General features: G+C 45.6%; 5 protein-coding genes across 5 annotated transcripts; all 5 read left to right on the forward strand.

Moving 5' to 3' along the window:
* Positions 1 to 981: 981 nt before the first annotated feature.
* F5Y00DRAFT_258732 (pyridoxal-dependent decarboxylase) lies at positions 982 to 2,388 on the forward strand (the record flags this gene model as incomplete). The annotated part of the gene is made up of 2 exons (XM_048010753.1): positions 982 to 1,255; positions 1,322 to 2,388. The coding sequence occupies 2 exons, from the start codon at positions 982 to 984 to the stop codon at positions 2,386 to 2,388; spliced, it is 1,341 nt and encodes a 446-aa protein (XP_047868254.1).
* Positions 2,389 to 4,354: 1,966 nt separating this feature from the next.
* On the forward strand, positions 4,355 to 5,005 carry F5Y00DRAFT_258733 (uncharacterized protein; the record flags this gene model as incomplete). Its single annotated transcript, XM_048010754.1, has 3 exons — positions 4,355 to 4,459; positions 4,537 to 4,764; positions 4,850 to 5,005. 3 exons carry the CDS (start codon positions 4,355 to 4,357, stop codon positions 5,003 to 5,005), a joined length of 489 nt encoding a protein of 162 aa, XP_047868255.1.
* Positions 5,006 to 6,663: 1,658 nt separating this feature from the next.
* Positions 6,664 to 10,377, forward strand: F5Y00DRAFT_193259 (uncharacterized protein). The gene is made up of 3 exons (XM_048005210.1): positions 6,664 to 6,881; positions 6,968 to 7,102; positions 7,201 to 10,377. The coding sequence occupies exons 1-3, from the start codon at positions 6,759 to 6,761 to the stop codon at positions 10,237 to 10,239; spliced, it is 3,297 nt and encodes a 1,098-aa protein (XP_047868256.1). The 5' UTR covers positions 6,664 to 6,758; the 3' UTR covers positions 10,240 to 10,377.
* Positions 10,378 to 15,676: 5,299 nt separating this feature from the next.
* Positions 15,677 to 17,156, forward strand: F5Y00DRAFT_193296 (uncharacterized protein). The gene has a single exon (XM_048005211.1). The coding sequence runs from the start codon at positions 15,910 to 15,912 to the stop codon at positions 16,936 to 16,938; it is 1,029 nt and encodes a 342-aa protein (XP_047868257.1). The 5' UTR covers positions 15,677 to 15,909; the 3' UTR covers positions 16,939 to 17,156.
* Positions 17,157 to 17,806: 650 nt separating this feature from the next.
* Positions 17,807 to 18,884, forward strand: F5Y00DRAFT_227845 (transmembrane proteins 14C-domain-containing protein). Its single transcript, XM_048006546.1, has 3 exons — positions 17,807 to 18,131; positions 18,229 to 18,321; positions 18,485 to 18,884. Exons 1-3 carry the CDS (start codon positions 18,095 to 18,097, stop codon positions 18,679 to 18,681), a joined length of 327 nt encoding a protein of 108 aa, XP_047868258.1. The 5' UTR covers positions 17,807 to 18,094; the 3' UTR covers positions 18,682 to 18,884.
* Positions 18,885 to 19,170: the final 286 nt, after the last annotated feature.

The following is a 19,170-nucleotide window of genomic DNA, read 5'->3' on the forward strand; positions in this document are numbered from 1 at the left end:
TTAGCATTCGCGTATTCCACTACATTGTCTCTATAAATATCAAAATTACCAGGCAGCACCAGGTATATAGTCAATGTTTTTCTTAGGCTGTGCACGTCATTAGTACATCTATAGGTACCTCTTATATTAGGCGAATGACCTCAATCACATGTCTCCATAAATTGCCCCGCCACGGAGAAGAGCTAGTGGGTTTTTAAGTTCGCATGCATAGACACACACAAAACAACACCAAGCCCCCATAAGAAACTTCCCGTCTTGATTTTTTTTTTTTTAATTTTCCCTCTTATCTGCCACCTAGAAAAGACAGACAATATAAATCTACAACCCCCGAGTTCTGGAACAGTCCCTTCGAGATCCCGTCCCAAACGCGCCGTGCCACCATTTTTTAGATCATATAAAGCTCTCTCTACGCCCGAGAGAATTCAACTCGACCGACTCCTTCAAAGAAGTCGCGAAACTTATTAAACCTCAACTCCATCTCGACTTGCCTTTGGTCTCCTCAAAGGCAACCTAATTACTACGGCTCCCGCGGCCGTTAGCTTCGTCTCTGATCAAGATTTCAGTCTGCGAAAGACTTTCCACATCATCAACTCGAGGCCACCTCCACCCACTTCTGCTGAAGTCGCTTAAAAAAACACGAACGCCTATCTTGCTCGATAATACACCCCAACTAAATCCTTTTCTATCACCAACCCATCAGCTGCCGCATAGGACGAGTTCTAAGGTTCTTCCTCTAATTGAGGGAGAGTCGAGGAGACCTCGTCAGATCACTTCGGGATCAGGAAGCTACCGTTTTCGACCCCCTTAACATCCACTTGGAGGAACGCGTTCCTAGCTTCTTAACTCTTAATACAATATTGTCTATCCACTTGTTGGATAGTATTTAAAACTACGAGAGCTTCCTGTGGGGTCCCTTACCTTTACAATCTTCGTCACTCACCCGATCGGTATCCTTCACCGCCAAATTTGAGGGATATGGTTATGGCAACAGCCGCCGTCGACCGCTTTGCACCGTATCACTTTGATAATCATCTTCTGAAGAAGAACTTCTTCTTCGATCAACACCATCAACACAATGGCGCCGTGATCGCCAAGCAGTTGATTGGCGATGCCCTTCGCCACCGTGTTGAGAATATTGACCATGAGTCTTGTGAGCCGGGAGACGAGGACACGTTTTTTGTAGGCGATCTTGGCGAGGTCTACCGCCAGCACATGAGATGGAAGAAGAATCTTCCACGCGTGAAGCCATTTTACGGTATGTCTTACTAAACCTTTAGTTTCCCTTAATTCTTAATATTCTTAGTTCTAACATGATTTACAGCGGTCAAGTGCAACCCAGACCCTAAGGTCATTCAGCTCCTCGCCGGATTGGGCACCGGTTTTGATTGTGCTTCCAAATCCGAGATCGAGCAAGTCCTGAATATGGGTGTCGATCCAGCTCGCATCATTTATGCTCAGCCATGCAAGACCAACTCTTACGTGCGCTACGTCGCCAACCGAGGCGTCAAGCAGATGACTTTTGACAATGCCGATGAGCTACGCAAAATTGCGAAGCTCTTTCCTGATGCCGAGCTATTTTTGCGCATTCTGACCGACGATTCCTCAAGCCTCTGCCGTTTGAGCTTGAAATTTGGCGCATCTCTCGATTCTACCGACGAGCTTCTGGCACTCGCCAAGGAGCTCGGATTGAACGTTGTCGGCGTAAGCTTTCACGTAGGCTCGGGGGCATCTGACCCCCTTGCCTTCCTCAAGGCCGTTCAAGACGCGGACACCGTATTCAAACAAGCTTATGCTCACGGCTTTGACTTGCAAACGCTCGACGTTGGGGGCGGATTCAGTGGTGACACCTTTGAGGACATGGCCCACGTTCTCCGCGATGCTCTAGACGAGTATTTCCCACCTCACGTCAATATTATCGCCGAGCCTGGCCGTTACTATGTTTCCTCGGCATTCACTATCGCTTGTAACATCATAGCCCGTCGCACCATCGACAACCCAGCCACGGGTGAGACCAGCTTCATGGCTTACATCAACGATGGATTGTACGGGAATTTCAGTAGTATTATGTTTGATCACCAACATCCGATTGCTAAGGTGTTACGATCGGGTAACCAAACATACTATAATACTGCTCTTGCTGATAACCTTCCCGAGGGTGACAGCGCCGGCATTGAGTACTCAATCTGGGGACCTACTTGCGACGGCATTGACCGCATCACTGAGAGCATTCGTTTTCCCCATGAACTCAACGTGGGTGATTGGTTGTACTTCGAGGACATGGGCGCCTATACCAAGTGCTCGGCCACCAAGTTCAACGGCTTTAGCGACAGCCACGATGTCATCTATGTTTGCAGCGAACCCGGTGCTAAGGCTCTCATGGATTTCTAGATTTTCATCTTCGTAATCATGAGACATAGTCCTAGCCCGTAGAGCGATGGAGCAAAAAGCTATAAAAGTTAGATGTGGTTTTTCTCTTAGAAAATAGACATGTGGTAGCTTATTCGTCGCTATCCCAGAAGGGATCATCTTCCGTTCGTATCACTCTGTTTATAGACCCAGTTACCCCGGCCAAGAAGGCCGGTACATATAGACCAAAAAAAGAATCGCTCTTGATAGATATACACCCCCAATATTGTCTTTTTCCATAAAGTACGTGATACTCATGCAGTAACTTATAAACAAATAAGCATGATGCGATGATAGTAAAGTCATGATTCGACGTAATTTGATTATACACTTAACAGCTTTACATCAAATATAAAAAGTTAAACTAGGTACCTACTCAATAAGTAGATTATGCTTAAATCTAGATTCAAATCCAGTTTCGTTTAGCCCTAGTGAGGAGGTAACGTGGTATAAAATACCAAACCCAAAATAAAGGGGGGTTCATCAGTTTTATGTCAAACATCATTCAGATCTTCAGATGCTTTCCTCAATGTTTATTGATCTAGTCTTAGAAATAATAATCTACCCAAAGAACAATCCCTCGTTTCTCTAAAACCGCAGCTCTTCGATATAATCGTTCCGGTACATTATCAAACCATTTAACATTCGAAAAATTTAGATGGACTCATGTCTATAATAATAGCTCTCTGCCCAATGTCCTCGGGTTTGAATTTTTCATAATAATCAACGTTGAAACATCCGCAAGGGTAAATTTTGATGTGCTTAATCAAGCCGATGAAAATGGAATAAATTGCCGCCATTATTTACAATACAAAATTCACTCAATCAAAGTTCTAGTTGTCCCTTGCAGACTTTAAATAAATAAGATCATATGCTGATTTACATTGTCAGTTTATGGCTTAGGAATAAGGAGATAAGAATCACAAGAATGGAACTAAGGAACTGCCCAAAGTGCTTTTCTGCTCATGAAGCAACTTCTTCTACCCAATATTAAAGATTATTCTATCATATACCCTGCATTAGGCAGTTTTGGGGATATAAAACACATAAATATTCCATTACAGAATTGAGAGATAGGTACACGTCCACATGTTAAAGCATTAGGTACAAAAAATAAGGCAAAATACCTAGGAGAAGTACTAAAGCAGGAACTATCAGAATAGATGCTTCGTACCTACTCGTAGATGAGCCCTGACGTGTCATACAACATCCATAGTCAGTACGTACGCCTCATACAAAGGAAGTTAAGCAAAAGTTTCCAAGCCTTTCTTCCGGCCACTCTATGCGTGTGATCTGGTTGAAGTGAATGTAATGTGTCACACTTAGAGTACCTAATTCGAAGTGGTTAGGTAGGTGCGATGTAGTTTCTTGCTCAAATAACTTCATACGGTATGTAGTCATGTGGTTTCCACAGTCTAATAGATACGTGAACGTGAATTGTGGTTGGTAGTTGGTGGTCAAAAGACGATTCACTCAAAATAACGGAAGTTGTCCAGGCAAGTACGGGGTCCGATAAGGAGTAGTTCTTGCTTCGCCCCTTCCACCCGCTTTGGTAAAGAGGGCAGTTACACCGTCAGGTATTCAAGTTCCCACCTGTCAGCGGACATCGAAGTTCGTTGCCCGGTGGCGTTCGCCCGAACAAGGAAGTTGCGCACGTAGTTGCCATTGGTTCCGAGTAAGGTAAGTGTATCGTTGTTTCCTTACTACTTGATTGTTTTGTAACAGTAGGAAGGTGCGCATAACATGCTCTTTCTCTACGTACACATCTAGAGCCTCAGATATTTTCTATATAAACATAGGCACCTCCCACCCATCTCTCCCAAATCCTAACTCATCCTCAACCACAATCACAACCACAACCACTTCTCTCTCATACCTCCAGACCACACACAATACCAACCACTTCACAACTTCATACCACACTTCAGCAACTTCAATCACGATCAAGATGAAGGTCTTCTCTGTTGTCGCCTTTGCCTCGCCCATCATGGCCGCTGCTCTCGGTCGGGCTGTGACCCCCACTGCCGATCAGGCAAACAACACTTTCGCTGAGGTTAGTTCCAAACTCCCCAATTCTAGTCCTCGTTAATAAACACAAGTACACAATAATTTCTAACATGTCTACAATAGCTCGATGACATCCAGGTTCTCTGCGGTGTTCCCACGCCCTCCAACGAGCTCCCCGCTGAGTCCTACGCCTACCCCATCGGCATGCTCCTTAGCGCCGCAGGCCAGAGCCTTCACATGGATGCCGGCCCAGCCAACTGCAAGCAGGCAGCCTGCGGCACCAAGAGCGGTGCGGGTGTCATCGTCTGCAACGATGAGAAGAACAGCGTCGATCTGCTGTACTCGGACATTGTAAGTCATACCTTTTTTTTTTTTCTCACCTCTAGTCCTCTTGTTTGGATGCGGTAAATAGGATATAGCTGACTCTGAATTCAAGGGATTCTTCGCCCAGCAGGTCTACAACAAGTGCAAGCATCGCCGCGATGACATCGACTACGTCCAGAAGGGCCAGGCCTTCTGCCCTGACGGCTGGAACGTCATCCTCACCGACGTTGGCACCGACTGCCACGCCTCGACTATCCCCCCCAACTAATTTACTCATTGCCTCTCTACGCCATATGGGACCGGTCTGGGTCTCTCACTTGACGGCGGTCGGAATAGAGTGCGGCACATGAGTTTTCTAGTTTATCAGTTAGTCGATTTATGACCGATAGTTTCGAGTTGATAGTGTTGGTCATATTCAACCTGGACACATGGAGGCATGGTACCTAGTTTAGTTGGCTAGGGAACGTCCCATCACTGAATAAACTGAGTTTTAGTAATCTGCTGATTTAAATTTCACGTGATAGCTTCTCTTTTATGATATGTTGACGATAAGTAAGAAGAATTTCAAGGGCTACTGTTTTCTGTAGATAATCCTCATAAAAATTTGCTCATCTCTCACACTGATAGCGTAAGTCGAAGCTTGCTATGTGTGAAAACCTAATCGTAAGACATTATTAAATGAGAGCTATTGTGTTAAAAAGAATAGAGTCACTATAACGAAACTCACAGTGAAAATCCCAAGTTTAAAATGAGATAAGATCCAAACATAAAGTGAATAATCAACTTTTCCAGATTTCTACTTATGCTATTTTCATATTCTTTGTTCATTGAGTGTCTGCTTCACTCAATGTATAACCTTTAGACATGTAGTGTCTTATGCAATAGTTATCATCACGTTTTACTAAGTCTTATATAGCCATCTTAAGCCCCTGTAGCTGCTCGACAATGACGTTTGGAGTGGCATGAGACAGTACGATCTAAGCGTACGGGTTATTGAATACTTTTTATTGATATCATAGGCTATAATTGCACTTGGAATGATAGCCTTATCATTTATAGTTCATCGAAAGTGCCTTAATGAGGAGCTTGCCTACCAAATCAAGTCTTATATATTTAATTAGTACTGCCACAATTTTTTCAACCAATCAGATGCTTAGAATCGCCCCGCAGTTTGCGACTTTTCCCTTTGCCATTCTATCGCATGACGTCTGCAAGAGGTGCAAATAGTATAGAAAGGTCATGCAAAACGAGCTCTATCTAACGATACCAATTATTAAACTTTTTATACAATGCTGAAATAGTTCAATTGATTCTACAAAAAATTCATCGGACGTGCGCTGAGGTGTGGCTAGCCAATCAGAGGCCAAACTGCAGCTGTGGCGTCAGTTTTGCGCATGCTTTCCCCCGTCCGCTCAAACGCGGACGGGGCAACGCTGCTAGTCTTGTAATATATATCTTTATACTTGCACGCTGTCCACCCTGGTTTCATTTTATATAGATGAGCTCTTTAGAGCAATTGAACAAATGACAAGAGATTCACAGCCAATAATAGATAAGTGTATATGAAAGTAAGTTAATATGGTACGTACACGTTGGAAATTATAATCAAGTTGAAGAATTCCTTTATTAGGCGATACACTGGCTCTGCCCCGGCATTCTAGTTGTCCTACATTCAATGCTTAAGTTATAGTAGATTAAGTGCAACCTTAGCTACTTCCATACCTACCTATTACACGCCTACTAGACCGTTAAAGAAATCATTATTATCATCATCAATGGAGCCGAAGTCTGATATCCAGGTACCTAGGTACATAATCCTTGGTACATTAGCGCATAACCTTAAATTGCGTCATATGATCGGGCGTTTGTCTCGCGTGGTGAGTGGAGGCTTTGTTTGTACCACGGTACTTTCCTTTGTTTAAACTGCCTGAAGTCTCACTTTAATTGATTTACGGTTCCGCAACGCGTCTTTTCCACTTGGTTTTTCACAAGTCCGAGATGTAATCTCATACCTCATCAGCATGGCTCGCAAAGCTGCAAAATCGGTTACCACAGCGGAAAAAAGAGCCATAGCTGGCGAAAATGAAAGCCAGGATAGTCAAGATATGTTAGAGATGCACATGCTGCGGCATGGGGTAGGAGTGGTGAGTGGCGTTCCGTCTTTTGCTTTTTCTGGGTAGTAAAATGATCAGCACTGGGTTATCTTCTGGCCTAACCACCGCGAAAACAGCTGAGTAGTTCGCTTGCGCCTACGCAGCCACCCTATCAATCGAAACGGAGTGCCTTGGTATCAAGCATCAGACCAACAAAATCAAACATCTCTTATTCCCCGAACCGATCGGAAGAAGCAATTAAAATAACTAAGGTATGTACATATGATATGCGCATTCTTATTACTACGTTGGCCATAGACTTGGTCTTGATTTTGGCAAGGGTGGCACTGATCTAATTGCATCCCACCAGGAACAGCCACAAAACGCGTCGAACGCGCTTATTGAGCCAAGTGCTGAGGATGATTCAATGAAGCAATCCAGCCAGACGCGACTAAACTCCAACTCGTCGGCATCGTGTTCCCCCTATCTGCCGTCGACGTTAGAACCCGGAGAACCTGACCCGGTTTCTATCCAATCAATATGCGACAATGCTATATCTGCGGTTGAGCAACCCACTCAGCTAATTATAAATGATGCGCTGCCTACTCTTCAACAATCGGGTATTTCAAAGGGAAGGACAGGAGAAATGTCGTCAGAATCGCCAACACAATCAAACGACGGGCGTAGTTATGAGCAGTACAACGAAAATTCGCAGCTGCAATTAACATCGCAGGCAAGCAGTGTTCACGAACACCCCACTCTTGGCGAAAATGACACAGGGTACTTAAATTTCAGGCGGACTCATTACGATATTCCAGACTCTGTACCAGAAGGGGATGAGGAAGAAGTTGAGACTGATATTGCTGGCGATGCTGCTGGAAAGTCGCAACCGACGTCGGAAGCGCCTCCCGAGACACCTGCAATAACCCAGAAGTTATTTCAACATCGTGGGGATGAAGCCCAATTGATTCCCCCATCGCAGCTTTTCGGGCAGACACAATGGACTTCGGCAGTACGGAAAGCTAGTCCCACGTCGTCTCGTCCATCGCCTGACGTCTTTAACCAAAATACAATCTCACCTAACCCAGCCGCCTCGTCTCCCCTAAAACACAAGGGACTAAGGACTTCGCCTAGTCGCGCTCTTACCTCAAGTCCAACGTTTCCTGGAATTTCATCTCGGCCTTCGGATGAAAAAACACCATCCGTCCCGACGAATAGCCATGAGGATGAGGGCACTAATCAAGGAAATGATGACGAAACCCCGCTCCCTTGCCTTGGAACGTCCAGGCGTAGAACTGTGCCAGAACCAATAAGCGAGTATAAGTCGTGTCGAAAGCAAAGCTTGGAAATTGAAGCGACTGACCCCCCTAGTCAAATTCACGGGGAATCAGATTCGGATTCTGAAGCTGACCTGGTCGCGTACCGCCGTCGCCTGGCTAGGTTGAAGCAGGAAAAGGCTAGCAAATCATTTCCATCCGTCAGCCTCCCCCGTGCACGTGTGGGTAAGGGTGATAATGTGGAAGTGCCATCAACTAATCGCGTCAAGTCATTTCAGGGACGAAGTAGAACGAATGCAGAGCAGTATCCAGCACACTATCACGGTGAGGCTGCAACTGATAGCAACAAGTCGCAGGAAACAGTGGCAGATTCCCAAGAGCATCTCGCGCCACCGCAATATGCCAGAGCTGACCCTGAGGTATTTGATGACTCTAACGATAAGGACACGGACGGTGCCGGAAATTCCAATATCAATCATCTTTCGAAATCTCGAGCCCCCTTGTCTAATATAGAATATAGGGAGACTATTCCTGAGACTAGCCCTCCAAGCACTTCCGTAGAGCCACCAAAATTCTCAGATGATAGAGTGCGCCTATTTTCTAGTGCTATGTCCGAAACCGAAACTCCCCCATTGTCAGCGCTATCAACTGGTATAAATCCTGGAGAGCAGCAAAAAGATCCAAGCGCAACCTCAAATCTTCCAGAGAAGCCTACATTGACACCCGCAGGTCGAGAACCCAAGTCAACTAAAGAACAATCTACTTTAGGCTCTTCGCCCTCTGTAGTTCTAGCATCCTCTCCACAGAGCGCAATCCGGCAGTCAGCGAGGCTGAGCAATGTAGTCACGCCATCATCTACCGGACGTGATTTACCCCCTGCCTCAGACCCTGGGACGGGAACGTCACCTTTGTCAACCCTATCAACAACCCCCAGTATGTCTTCGAGTATCACGCCTAGTACAGATCCTGATATCGTACTTGAAGGTGTTGAAAGACGTAGTTCGTCCCCAGCCGTAACGAAAGTACAACGTCGAGGAAGGCAATCACTTCCGTCGTCATTGCCTCTAATCAAGACGTTTTCACGTTCTCGAGAAAGTTTAAGAAGAAAGACACGTTATAGTTCAGCATCAACCGATGAATTAGCTAAATCACCATTATCTACATCTGACAGGAACGAGCGGAAACAACCCATCCGAAAACTTGCAAGGCAGTCCTTTGCTAATCAACATTCATTCCAAGATTCGACAGCAAATCGTGGAATCTTCGAAGGAATGGTTTTTGCCCTCTCTTTCCAAGGGCCGCAGGGCCGGAAGAATAAAGGGAAACCCACGGATAGAGCTAATGTTGAACATATGATTCGCCAAGAAGGCGGCATGATTCTCTCGGATGGTTTCGATGAACTTTTCAAATTTGATTCATTCCAAGCCACGGGGAATAACACCTCTTCTCGTGACTTATCTAGCTCATTAACACTCCTTGACCAAGATACTGGATTCACAGCTTTGATAGCCGACGGGCACTCTCGGAAAGTGAAGTATATGCAGGCTCTGGCACTTGGCATCCCATGTTTGGCACCTAAATGGATAATGAACTGCATTTCGAAGAGAGAAATAATAGATTGGTCCTCATATCTCCTATGCGCCGGCCCAAGTACACTCCTAGGGGAGGCTATCCGCTCGCGCAATCTACAGTCTTATGATGCATCCACAGCCAAGCTAGCAGATGTGGTAAACAAAAGACCAAAACTACTAGACGAGGCACGGATTCTTCTCGTGATGAAGAAGACCAAGAACGAAGGGAAGAAATTACCATACGTGTTTTTAGCACAAGTACTTGGTGGTTCTTTAGTGCGGGTGTTTAGTCTTGAGGAAGCTAGAGTTAAGCTTCGAGATGAGGAATCCCGAAATCGACCGTTCGACTGGGTATATGTCGACGACTCTTTGCATAATGCACAAGATGCCCTTTTTGGATCATCTACAGGAAACACAACTACTAGGAAACGAAAAAGGCAGAGTACAGGATCCGAGGAGGCCGACCCGCCGCCGAAGAGGATTAGGACCCTCAGTGACGAGCTGGTAATCCAGAGTCTTATTTTGGGGAGATTAATTGAAGATGGCGAAATGGAAGAGTAAATTCGACCTTGATTCATACTATATCCGGGGTTGGTAATATGTCATGATGATATGGCGTCTTGGTTGGGGCATCTACTGGCGTCTCAATAGGGTATTTTTCGCAGTATTGACAGGGAGCAAGAGATGTCATGCCGTTCCAATTGGAAAATAGCTAATGTATATTATGAATTATAAATACGGTGAATGACATTGCATCCTACGATTATAGGTTATAGTCCATGCTTATCAGGTTTTTCTTTTTTTCTACTTGTTACACTAGCTCCCAATAATATGTATTCGGTAAGGATTGGAATGGCGTTAACAAAGATGCACTGCAGAAATCCGGTATTTGATGATTATATTGGGATGATATGCTTCCTATTGAGGCAAGCAACATATATCTTACGTGGTAACGAATCTTATTAGGCGATGTCGTCATCCCGACGAGATCGTCAACTATATAAAGGTTGTGCTATAGCGGCTTTCCTTGATTTCTAGTTAAGGGGATACGTTACTTAAAATGGTGTCGAGATAAGTCGCATAGCCAAATAAGGACCGTACTCAAGTCGTGTAACCCCCGTACGTTACCAAAAATTCAATAATCCATGTAGAATGTGTCGGAATGAGAGATAAAAATGAGAAAAGGGAAGACTCTTCAGCCAGATCGAGATCTTGAGGCTCGATCGGAAAATTCAGTTGCGACCCAAAGTTAAACCCTAGCGGTCTAGACAATGTAGTAATAATAAGGGGATTGTTGGAAATGCTTGGAAGTGTAAAGACCGGCACTATCCCGTTAGGAGGTGGGATTTCGAAGGATGGGGAAAAAAGACGCGTTCCTGGCGCCGGCGGAGACGAGGGGCTGGAGCAGAAGGGGGATGGATGACTTGCAATGTTTTACCCACTGCTTTCCTTTTTCCCTTCTATTTCTTTGCAGGTTCAGTTGCAAAACAGCAAGATAATGTATTAGCTCTTTAATCAAATTACTAGGACCGGACGAAATTGGGGCAACCCCATTCTACAAAGTTCGATAATAAAATGTCTTAGGGAAGCCTTACATAGGAGAGCTGTCGTAAGCTCCGGGGCCGCCCCGATATTTTTCGGAACTTTTTTTTTTTTTTATCTTTCGTCTTATGTCCGCTTTCAGGTGTGAGTTCCGAGATGGAGATACCAATCTGATGGCGTTGTTGGTTAGAGCATAAAGTTGCACAATATATTTACATGCATGAAAAAAAAAAAAAAAAAGAATGGTCCAGGCATTTGAACAATGTCCAGTTTATTTGCCCATTCTCTAATGAGCGATTTCGAGAGGATCGAGATTTTATTATTATCTTGAGGGGAAGTGAAAGCGAAGATAAAGCTATTATAGCGGGGCTGAGAATAATCGCTTATCGCAAATACTGCTGGCGGTATGGGGATTATGGATAGATGTGGTGAAATTGATCCTATTCACACACTAACTACCTTGTTCCTAGGTACATGAGAGTTTCGATAGTCTCGGGCTAGAACAGAGCCGGCTGCATACTACGATCCGTCGCAAAGCAGCAGCATGGGGAATTATCATGCATGAGAACGGCACGCACGATAGTACCAGGCCAACATTCTTCCTATATTAGGTGTATAGGTAGGTACACTACCCCTACATGCATTACATTATGTATTTACATGCAACCAGCCTTGTCGCTGAATGTATTACAATAGGTAGTACATAGATATATGCGAGGAGATATGCGAACTCAAAAGTCTGACCGCCTGGATCATTTTTATCGTCGCATCGCAGCTCTGCTTTTAAGCTCTCGTGCCGTGCCAACCCAGCCTTCCCAAACTCCCAGCGCATGCGGGATTCCAACGTGACCACCCGTAGCAAATGCTCCGTGCTATCCATATAACCTCATTTTTCGGGAGAGCAGCTAGGCACATACATAAGCCCAGGCCGCTGGGGAAATTTTCTAGAATCGAACCATTCGATGACGATTCAATTAAGTTAGCCAGGTTGTCGGCCGCTGGCCGCCGAGTCTAGATGGTATTTGATATATAAGACTGGAGCTGCTGCGTCGGAAACACGTGCTCTGTTCTATACGGCCGGAGCTCTCTCCGTGTTATAATATTAGAGCTTAGGTATAGACTTGAGCCCGAGAAGTATAGCAAAACCATACCTATGATCTGATAGTCTTCTTTTGTATTGTGTAACGTGCGAGCTACAGACTATAAGGATTATGATACAACTCTACATACCTATGCTTCATTTGCGTCAAGGGTTTAAGGCATTAATATAGTTAGTTACGGAATAGCAGGATAACAGGCAGCCTATGCAAATAGTTAACAGTTAATCAGATCTCTAATAGACTTGTAATTCGCCGATTGGCGCCGGCACTGGGGTCCGCTGGTAATTGTTACTGTTCAGCTATTATGTATGCTTCTATTCCAATATGACTCGAGAGGAATTGGAGACTAGCTCTGATTCTAACTCAATATAAACAATTGAACACTCTACCTACATGAAAGTCTATGCTGCTGCATGGGCCATGGGGGTCAAAAGTGAACCGAGCTTGGCAATGCACGTCCACATCCCCGGCCGAGCCGCGCGGAGCTGAACAATAACGACAAACGACATTAAATATTATATCCGATTCTGCCTTGCTCTCTCCACTTGTATTTGTCTGTCGCCCCACGATTGTGCCAAAAGTCTTCTAGGTCACATCATCTAGCTTGTAAACAACCCGAGGGTATTTTAGAGCTTTCTTTTTCTTGCCTCTCCTTTAACTTCTATGCTATAGTGGTATATATCGAAAGAGAAAGAGAAAGAGACAATTCTCGTGTAGTCGAATTGGCGTCTCGCTTTCTACCGAGAAATTCTTGGCATCTGTCATTGTTTGCGAAGCCGAAGGTAAATTGGGAAGGAAGAAAAAAAAAGGTATCCATGCAATTAGGCCGTCGGTCAATGCGAAAGTGGATAAGGCTTCGACATCATAGTCTGTCTATGACTCTATCCAGCTTTATTGTTCCTGGGAGTCACAGCGTTTCACTAGGAGCTCCAGCTATCGGTGCTAGCTACTGTAGATAGCTAGGCCTTCTTAGTGTACCTAGTCTTGTTAGTCTAATAGTCCCAGGCCAATTGCAAATTCGCCGAGCATAACGGATGTGCTGGAAGATATTTCGTCACTATTCGTCGTGTTCATGTCACCTACCGAACATATTCAATGTGAATTACCTAGGTAGTTAACGTTAAGCAAACTTGAGTATGTTTGCTACAGGGTATCTACCAGGAAATGCATGATAAACATACAGATGTGATAGGAGTTTGACGACGATTGCAACGCTGCAACGGTACCGTTTAGAGTAAGTGTGGGGTTTTGCTGGGCTGACAGGGATCTTACCTGCTTACTTACAAGACTATCCCAAACCGGCCATCAGTCATATCATTGATAGGCTTGGTACCTAACCTAATCATCTGTACCTACGTAAGTACCTATCGCAGTCAGTCGCAATGTCCGTAGCAGCCCTTAAACAGCCCTAGAAGAACCAAAGCTACCTAAAAGGTACCTATCGTACGGGCTACTAGCCTGCAGTTTCCCGTAACATTGCGCAAAATACTACCTCTCAAAAGCGAATAAGGCCGGTAGCGCGGCATGAGTATGAGTATGAATATGGAGGTACAGGTAGGAACTATGGGAGCCCTTGTAAGACTATGGGAAAATTGATTAATGACTAAAAATCAAAAAATCAATTACGCGCACAACCAAAAACTTCGGGGAATCCCATTTTACCATCATCCACGTCTAACAATCCCATTCACGATCCTCGCTCCCTTTTCCCCGCCTTGAATGGGATAGTGGGCAATGGGCTGATACCACAATAACACCGAGACGAACGGTCGATTCCATCAATTGTTACCGAATGAAGAAGAATATAGAACCATAGAATCCCTTAGACCTTTTTTCAAGGTTATCCTTCTTGTTGATGATAAGTAAATAAGCGGTAGTGTAGGTGTCATCAAGGTTGCCCTCCGCTTCAATCACTTACATACATACCAGTACATATGTATCATACATATATGTATGTACTCGTTTGCAGCTAAGACTTCTCTCCTCATTCCAAGGATTCCAAGGCATTTCTATTTCTACCGGGGTATCGTCGAACATCTGCATCTATAGGATCCTTCAATATAACTGCCAGGTCCCTCCCTCGATTTATGATTTATAAGTCTTTCTGCCCTCACCTTAGCCTTAACTTGACCTTGACCCTGATCATAACCCTGATCTTGGTTTTGACCTTGCATGTGTCGTAGCGCAGCTTTTCCGTATTTTCTGGGAAGCTTGGAGGCGATCGACATCGGCAACGAGACCGTATTGACGCCGCCATTGGACAATCCCTTCTTCAAACGTCAACAAGATATCGAGATCACGTCAACGGCTACGAAGTGATTAGCGACCGACGAGGCCGCCTGCTTCTAAATCCAACTCTGATTGGCTACACTTGCGGACAAGCTATTCGGCACTACACCGAATCGAGCGTTTTCAGCTAGGATTGCCCTCCCTTCGACCACTGTCATTTCTCGCCTCTGTTTATCGCTTTGCGCCACTCAGAAGTAAGCAACTCGGTTGCAAGCGCTACGGCGGTACTCAACCAAGTCGCTACTAGCAAAAAAAAAAAAAAAAATACTTAACAATAAGACAAGTAAGCCGACTCGGCGTAAATTATCGACACTTACTTTGTTTTGTTATCCCTCGACTACGCGAAAGAGAAAGAAATAAGACAAAACACAAGAGCAAGAACAAAGTATCTATATCTACAAGAAACTTTGATATCGGCGTTATTACTATTGTATTAAAGAGGAGAAGAGTCTCTTATTAAGGTACACAACCAAAGCCAAAGCCAAAGCCAAAGCCAAAGCCAAGGCAAGGCCAAGGCTAAAACCAATTCGCCGAAGCGCTCTACCTCTGCTTAAAGAACCACGAATGTCCCTTGTCGTCGTCTCGTTTATTCAAGCAGCTTATTACACTAGTTCTCTGTTGTCCTTGCGGCTACTACTGTAGCGCTAGAGATACGACAGTCCCCCACCCAAGACAAATTCAGCCCACTTCGAAAACGCTAGACAACGGAGTGTGCGAGAAAAAAAAAAAAGATCCCTCATTGGCACATTCCACACGTGTGTCAGCCAGCCATTCAGTACCCTGCGCTGCCAACCAACTGAACACAGCTCCCGGCGACTGGACATCATCCACATCAGCAAAAGGCACAGCCTATGCAACGTTGACTTGCCCAGGTACCTTGACTACCTACTCTTACCTACTAAATATCCAAATCATTTGTCTCGATATTCTTTCTATTCACTTCAAGCCACCACAATCACACCATTATTATTCTATTCGAAAATAATTCAAACAGTACATAAGGCATCATTGTGTTGCGGACTATCTCGGTACTCGAATTATAAGTTATAAGCACCAGCCGCCCGCTATATACCTACCCACTGCCCCCCAAAGAGTCTGACTGCATACATGTCTCATTAGACGGACTCCATCAAACGCCTACCTACTGTACCTTCATAGACGCCTATCGCTCCCTCCGCCGACCCAACGCCGATCCGGCCTAGCTAAGCGACCCATAGGAATAAGCAATTTGGATCGTCAGTGCTTTTTTTTGTGACTGGAATTCCGAAAAGGGAGAAGAGGAGAAAATCCTTTCTCAACCATGTTAGGCCAAGATCATAATATGAGAATGAGATCTCTCGATCCGTCTCCTCAAGTTTATTCCCACTCGAGATCAAGAACGTCTTCCTCCAGCGTATTCCCACAAGCCTTCACTCCAATGCAGCATCTGCAACAACCACAGCCCTCTATGGGCCATACACGGCGATCCCCTTCCGTCAATACATTTAGCACCACCTCCAGCAACACCCCACCTGCCGCATACCGAACGTCGCCTACCGCCGATATTCGACGTAGCACGTCCTCGAGATCAGGCAGCGGTCCTCCGACAAGCTATGTCGCTTTGCTTCGAAAGCAAAAAGCCACCGTATGGTGCGACCGGTCACAGTCGGAAGACCCGCGACTCCTGGCCCAACAACGTTTGGCGAAACAAAGGGCCAATCAAGAAGTCACTGGCAGTGCAATGCAAAGCCGCACTTCGACCGGGATAGGAAGCACTGGCGGCAAGGTTGCCGCTAAGATTCGTCATCACGGCAAGCCGGGCGTGGTAGGGTACACACCCGACAGCAATTATATGGGAGTTAGCGGAGTACCGATGCGATTGAGCGCTACCGAGGTCGAAGGTGAAGACGGCGACGAGGATGACCTATCGATGCGCCGCCTGCATCACCGTAGGACGGGTAGCAGCGGGCGTAGTAGTACTGCCAGCAGCAGACGAGGCCTCGCGTACCGTACTTCCGGCGCTTCTCAAAGCAGCAAGAGATGGAGTCCCGGTGATACCCCGGAACGCCCAGGCAGCATGGTTATCGAGGACCCCGAATATACCCCCGGGGACGACAATTTGGGGCGACCGCAGAGCACTCGAAGTGGAAGTAGCGCAGAGAAGGCTGATGCTCTACCCGAACTCGGTAGCGTTAGCGCTGCTAAGCTTGCGAGCAATAGTCTAATGAACGCCGCACTTACGAGAGAGAAGAGCGTCAAGAACCCAGAGGACCTTCGACGCCGGGGTAGTGTGGACGAGCGTACGATGACCCTTACAAGTGGGCGATTGTTTATTGCCAACCCCGATTAATAAGACAGACCTTTAAGTTATGTCGTTTTTATTATCTTAACAGTTCATCTGGATGGTCGAGAACACTACGGTGTATCAAGGCCATATCGAAGGATATCTTGCATTGCAACGGCGTTTATTGGGTTTTGAAACGGAAGAGGTCACTCTTAGGGCATATTGAAACCTTTATGGACAAAGGCTAGCCCTTCATACGGTCGTTCATGGGTTTGTTGGTTGAGTTTTGATTTTTATCTTCGGAGCATATACCCTCGCTACCGCTTCGGAGCTTGCTTTTACTTGTTTTTTTTACATGCCGAACTCGTTGAGCGAGACGGCAGCGATCCAAAAGTCGGTGGAAGCCAGCGGTTATGAAATTGTGTATCTTCACGGCCTTTTGAGCCAGAGCGTAATTGGTAGTTTGAGCGAGGACAGGAGAGATCAAGATGGATGCCAATACTACCAGGCAGATGTATTGTCGTCATAAGAACTATTATCCATACCACCTACCATAAGTGATAAGGGGAGAAGAGGAGAGTATACGTTGGAAAGATAAATATCAACCCCGGAGACCGCTTGCGGCTTTGGATATTCAAGCCATTCGCTGGTTTCAAACGTGCTATATGTGAAATATGAAATCATCGTGATCTGTATCGCTATTTTTATTTTTACTACGAAGCTTATTGCTTTGTATTTGACCAAGTAACTTAAGTTGCTTAGAGAACACTTATCATGAGCACTTTTCTTAACTTCCAAGAAGTTACAAAGCGTCTCTATATGCCCAATCTTGGGATATCATTATTACTAAAAATCAAGAACCTTTGCTAAAGTTCTTGGCCCTCCTATTATGGGGCATATTTTATTTTATTTTATTATCCGTAGCTCGAATGGCGCGAGAGCTCGGAGAGCTTGATAATACCTACTTTCGCGGTCTCGGGGGATCTCTAAATCGCGAGCGGAATAAGTTCGGGGGTTTGTTCGTAAACTCGCTTCCATTGGGGAAACTTTCAACTTCATCTAACTAACTCGTAGTTAGTTACAAGTTTTGTAATAATTGTGCAGTTAGTACCTACCTACCTACGTGAATCGATGGTCTTCAACACAGCATAGGATTGTTCTAATTAATTAATTGAAGCCCGGTTAACCTACTAGTTAGTTAAGAACTTATCGAAGTCTTGCGATGGCGGAGCATCCTTCGTTTACATTGGCGGCTTTGCGTAAGTGTCACGTGCCGATATGTCTGGATGAGAGGAGGGGGAGGGGAGTTGATATAAGTGACAGAGCGCTGGCTAACTGAAATCTAATGATATATAGTTGCCGCTGGCGGAACTGCTGGATTCGTCAAGACTCGCTCGAGGCCGTCGCTTATCGCGGGCCTGGGACTAGGAGCTTCTTATGCGTTTGCTGGTATGTTCTCAGCTATGTACTCGAGTCTTGCCTCTTCTCTATTTCTTGCCTACCTAACCTAAGGCAATCATATCAATATTTTAGACCATTTAACAACAGCAGGTTTAGCCTGGCTCCGTGTTTCTTACCTTACCCCCCTTACTTACATACTAATGGCTGGCAGGCTACCTCATAAAGGGCAACAAGGACTACGGCACGGAGCTCGCACTAGGAAACAGCATCCTCCTGCTGGGCTCGGCCGTGCCGCGCGTCATCAAGACCAAGGCCCGCGCCCCGGTGCCCATCGGCTTGCTGGTTGCCGGCGCGCTCGCCACGTTCTACTACCAGAAGAAGGTCCGGGAGTTCCGGTTCGGCGTGTAGGGTTTTGCTTGGGGCGAATTATTTTATTTGGGAAGTGGGTATGAGAGAGAGAGAGTGTGGTATCTCTCTCTTTGAAGAAACCCGGGTTCGGCTGGTTGCTGATGTGTACGGTATCGGAAAATTGATGGGTTTGTATAATAGGTTAGGTAGCTAATTGTGTATCCCTCCTCATGCGAAGAACAGCTCGACCGAGTTTCGGCTCACCACGTGGATTCTAGATTCAGGAACCACTCTGCATCTTAACGTGTTCACGGCTTCCATGCAGTACGATTTCCGGTTCGCCGATTACTTAGGATCTAAGGCTGTCGAGTTGGCAGTAAAAAGGTCGCCTTCTCTACCCAATCCACATGGTTGACTGATCATTGTGTCGTCCCACGAGCAATACAATTCTCCGTAAAGTCGTCTTACGGGAGGGTTTACCTAATTTCGGGTATAGCTTTTGACGTCCCCGCCGCTGACATGTCCGCTGGGTTGGACGAGCATATATAG

Source organism: Daldinia vernicosa, assembly GCF_022497035.1.
Source record: "Daldinia vernicosa strain CBS 139.73 unplaced genomic scaffold F5Y00scaffold_7, whole genome shotgun sequence".
NCBI lineage: Eukaryota > Fungi > Ascomycota > Sordariomycetes > Xylariales > Hypoxylaceae > Daldinia > Daldinia vernicosa.

What these genes read in the sequence shown, in the direction of transcription:
- F5Y00DRAFT_193259 (XM_048005210.1), top strand. Translation starts at nt 6,759, where the DNA reads ATGGCTCGCAAAGCTGCAAAATCGGTTACCACAGCGGAAAAAAGAGCC. An exon ending in TGCGGCATGGGGTAGGAGTG is followed by an intron (nt 6,882 to 6,967) that starts GTGAGTGGCGTT and finishes CCGCGAAAACAG; the next exon opens with CTGAGTAGTTCGCTTGCGCC. An exon ending in AAGCAATTAAAATAACTAAG is followed by an intron (nt 7,103 to 7,200) that starts GTATGTACATAT and finishes GCATCCCACCAG; the next exon opens with GAACAGCCACAAAACGCGTC.
- F5Y00DRAFT_193296 (XM_048005211.1), top strand. Translation starts at nt 15,910, where the DNA reads ATGTTAGGCCAAGATCATAATATGAGAATGAGATCTCTCGATCCGTCT.
- F5Y00DRAFT_227845 (XM_048006546.1), top strand. Translation starts at nt 18,095, where the DNA reads ATGGCGGAGCATCCTTCGTTTACATTGGCGGCTTTGC. An exon ending in GTTTACATTGGCGGCTTTGC is followed by an intron (nt 18,132 to 18,228) that starts GTAAGTGTCACG and finishes AATGATATATAG; the next exon opens with TTGCCGCTGGCGGAACTGCT. An exon ending in AGCTTCTTATGCGTTTGCTG is followed by an intron (nt 18,322 to 18,484) that starts GTATGTTCTCAG and finishes AATGGCTGGCAG; the next exon opens with GCTACCTCATAAAGGGCAAC.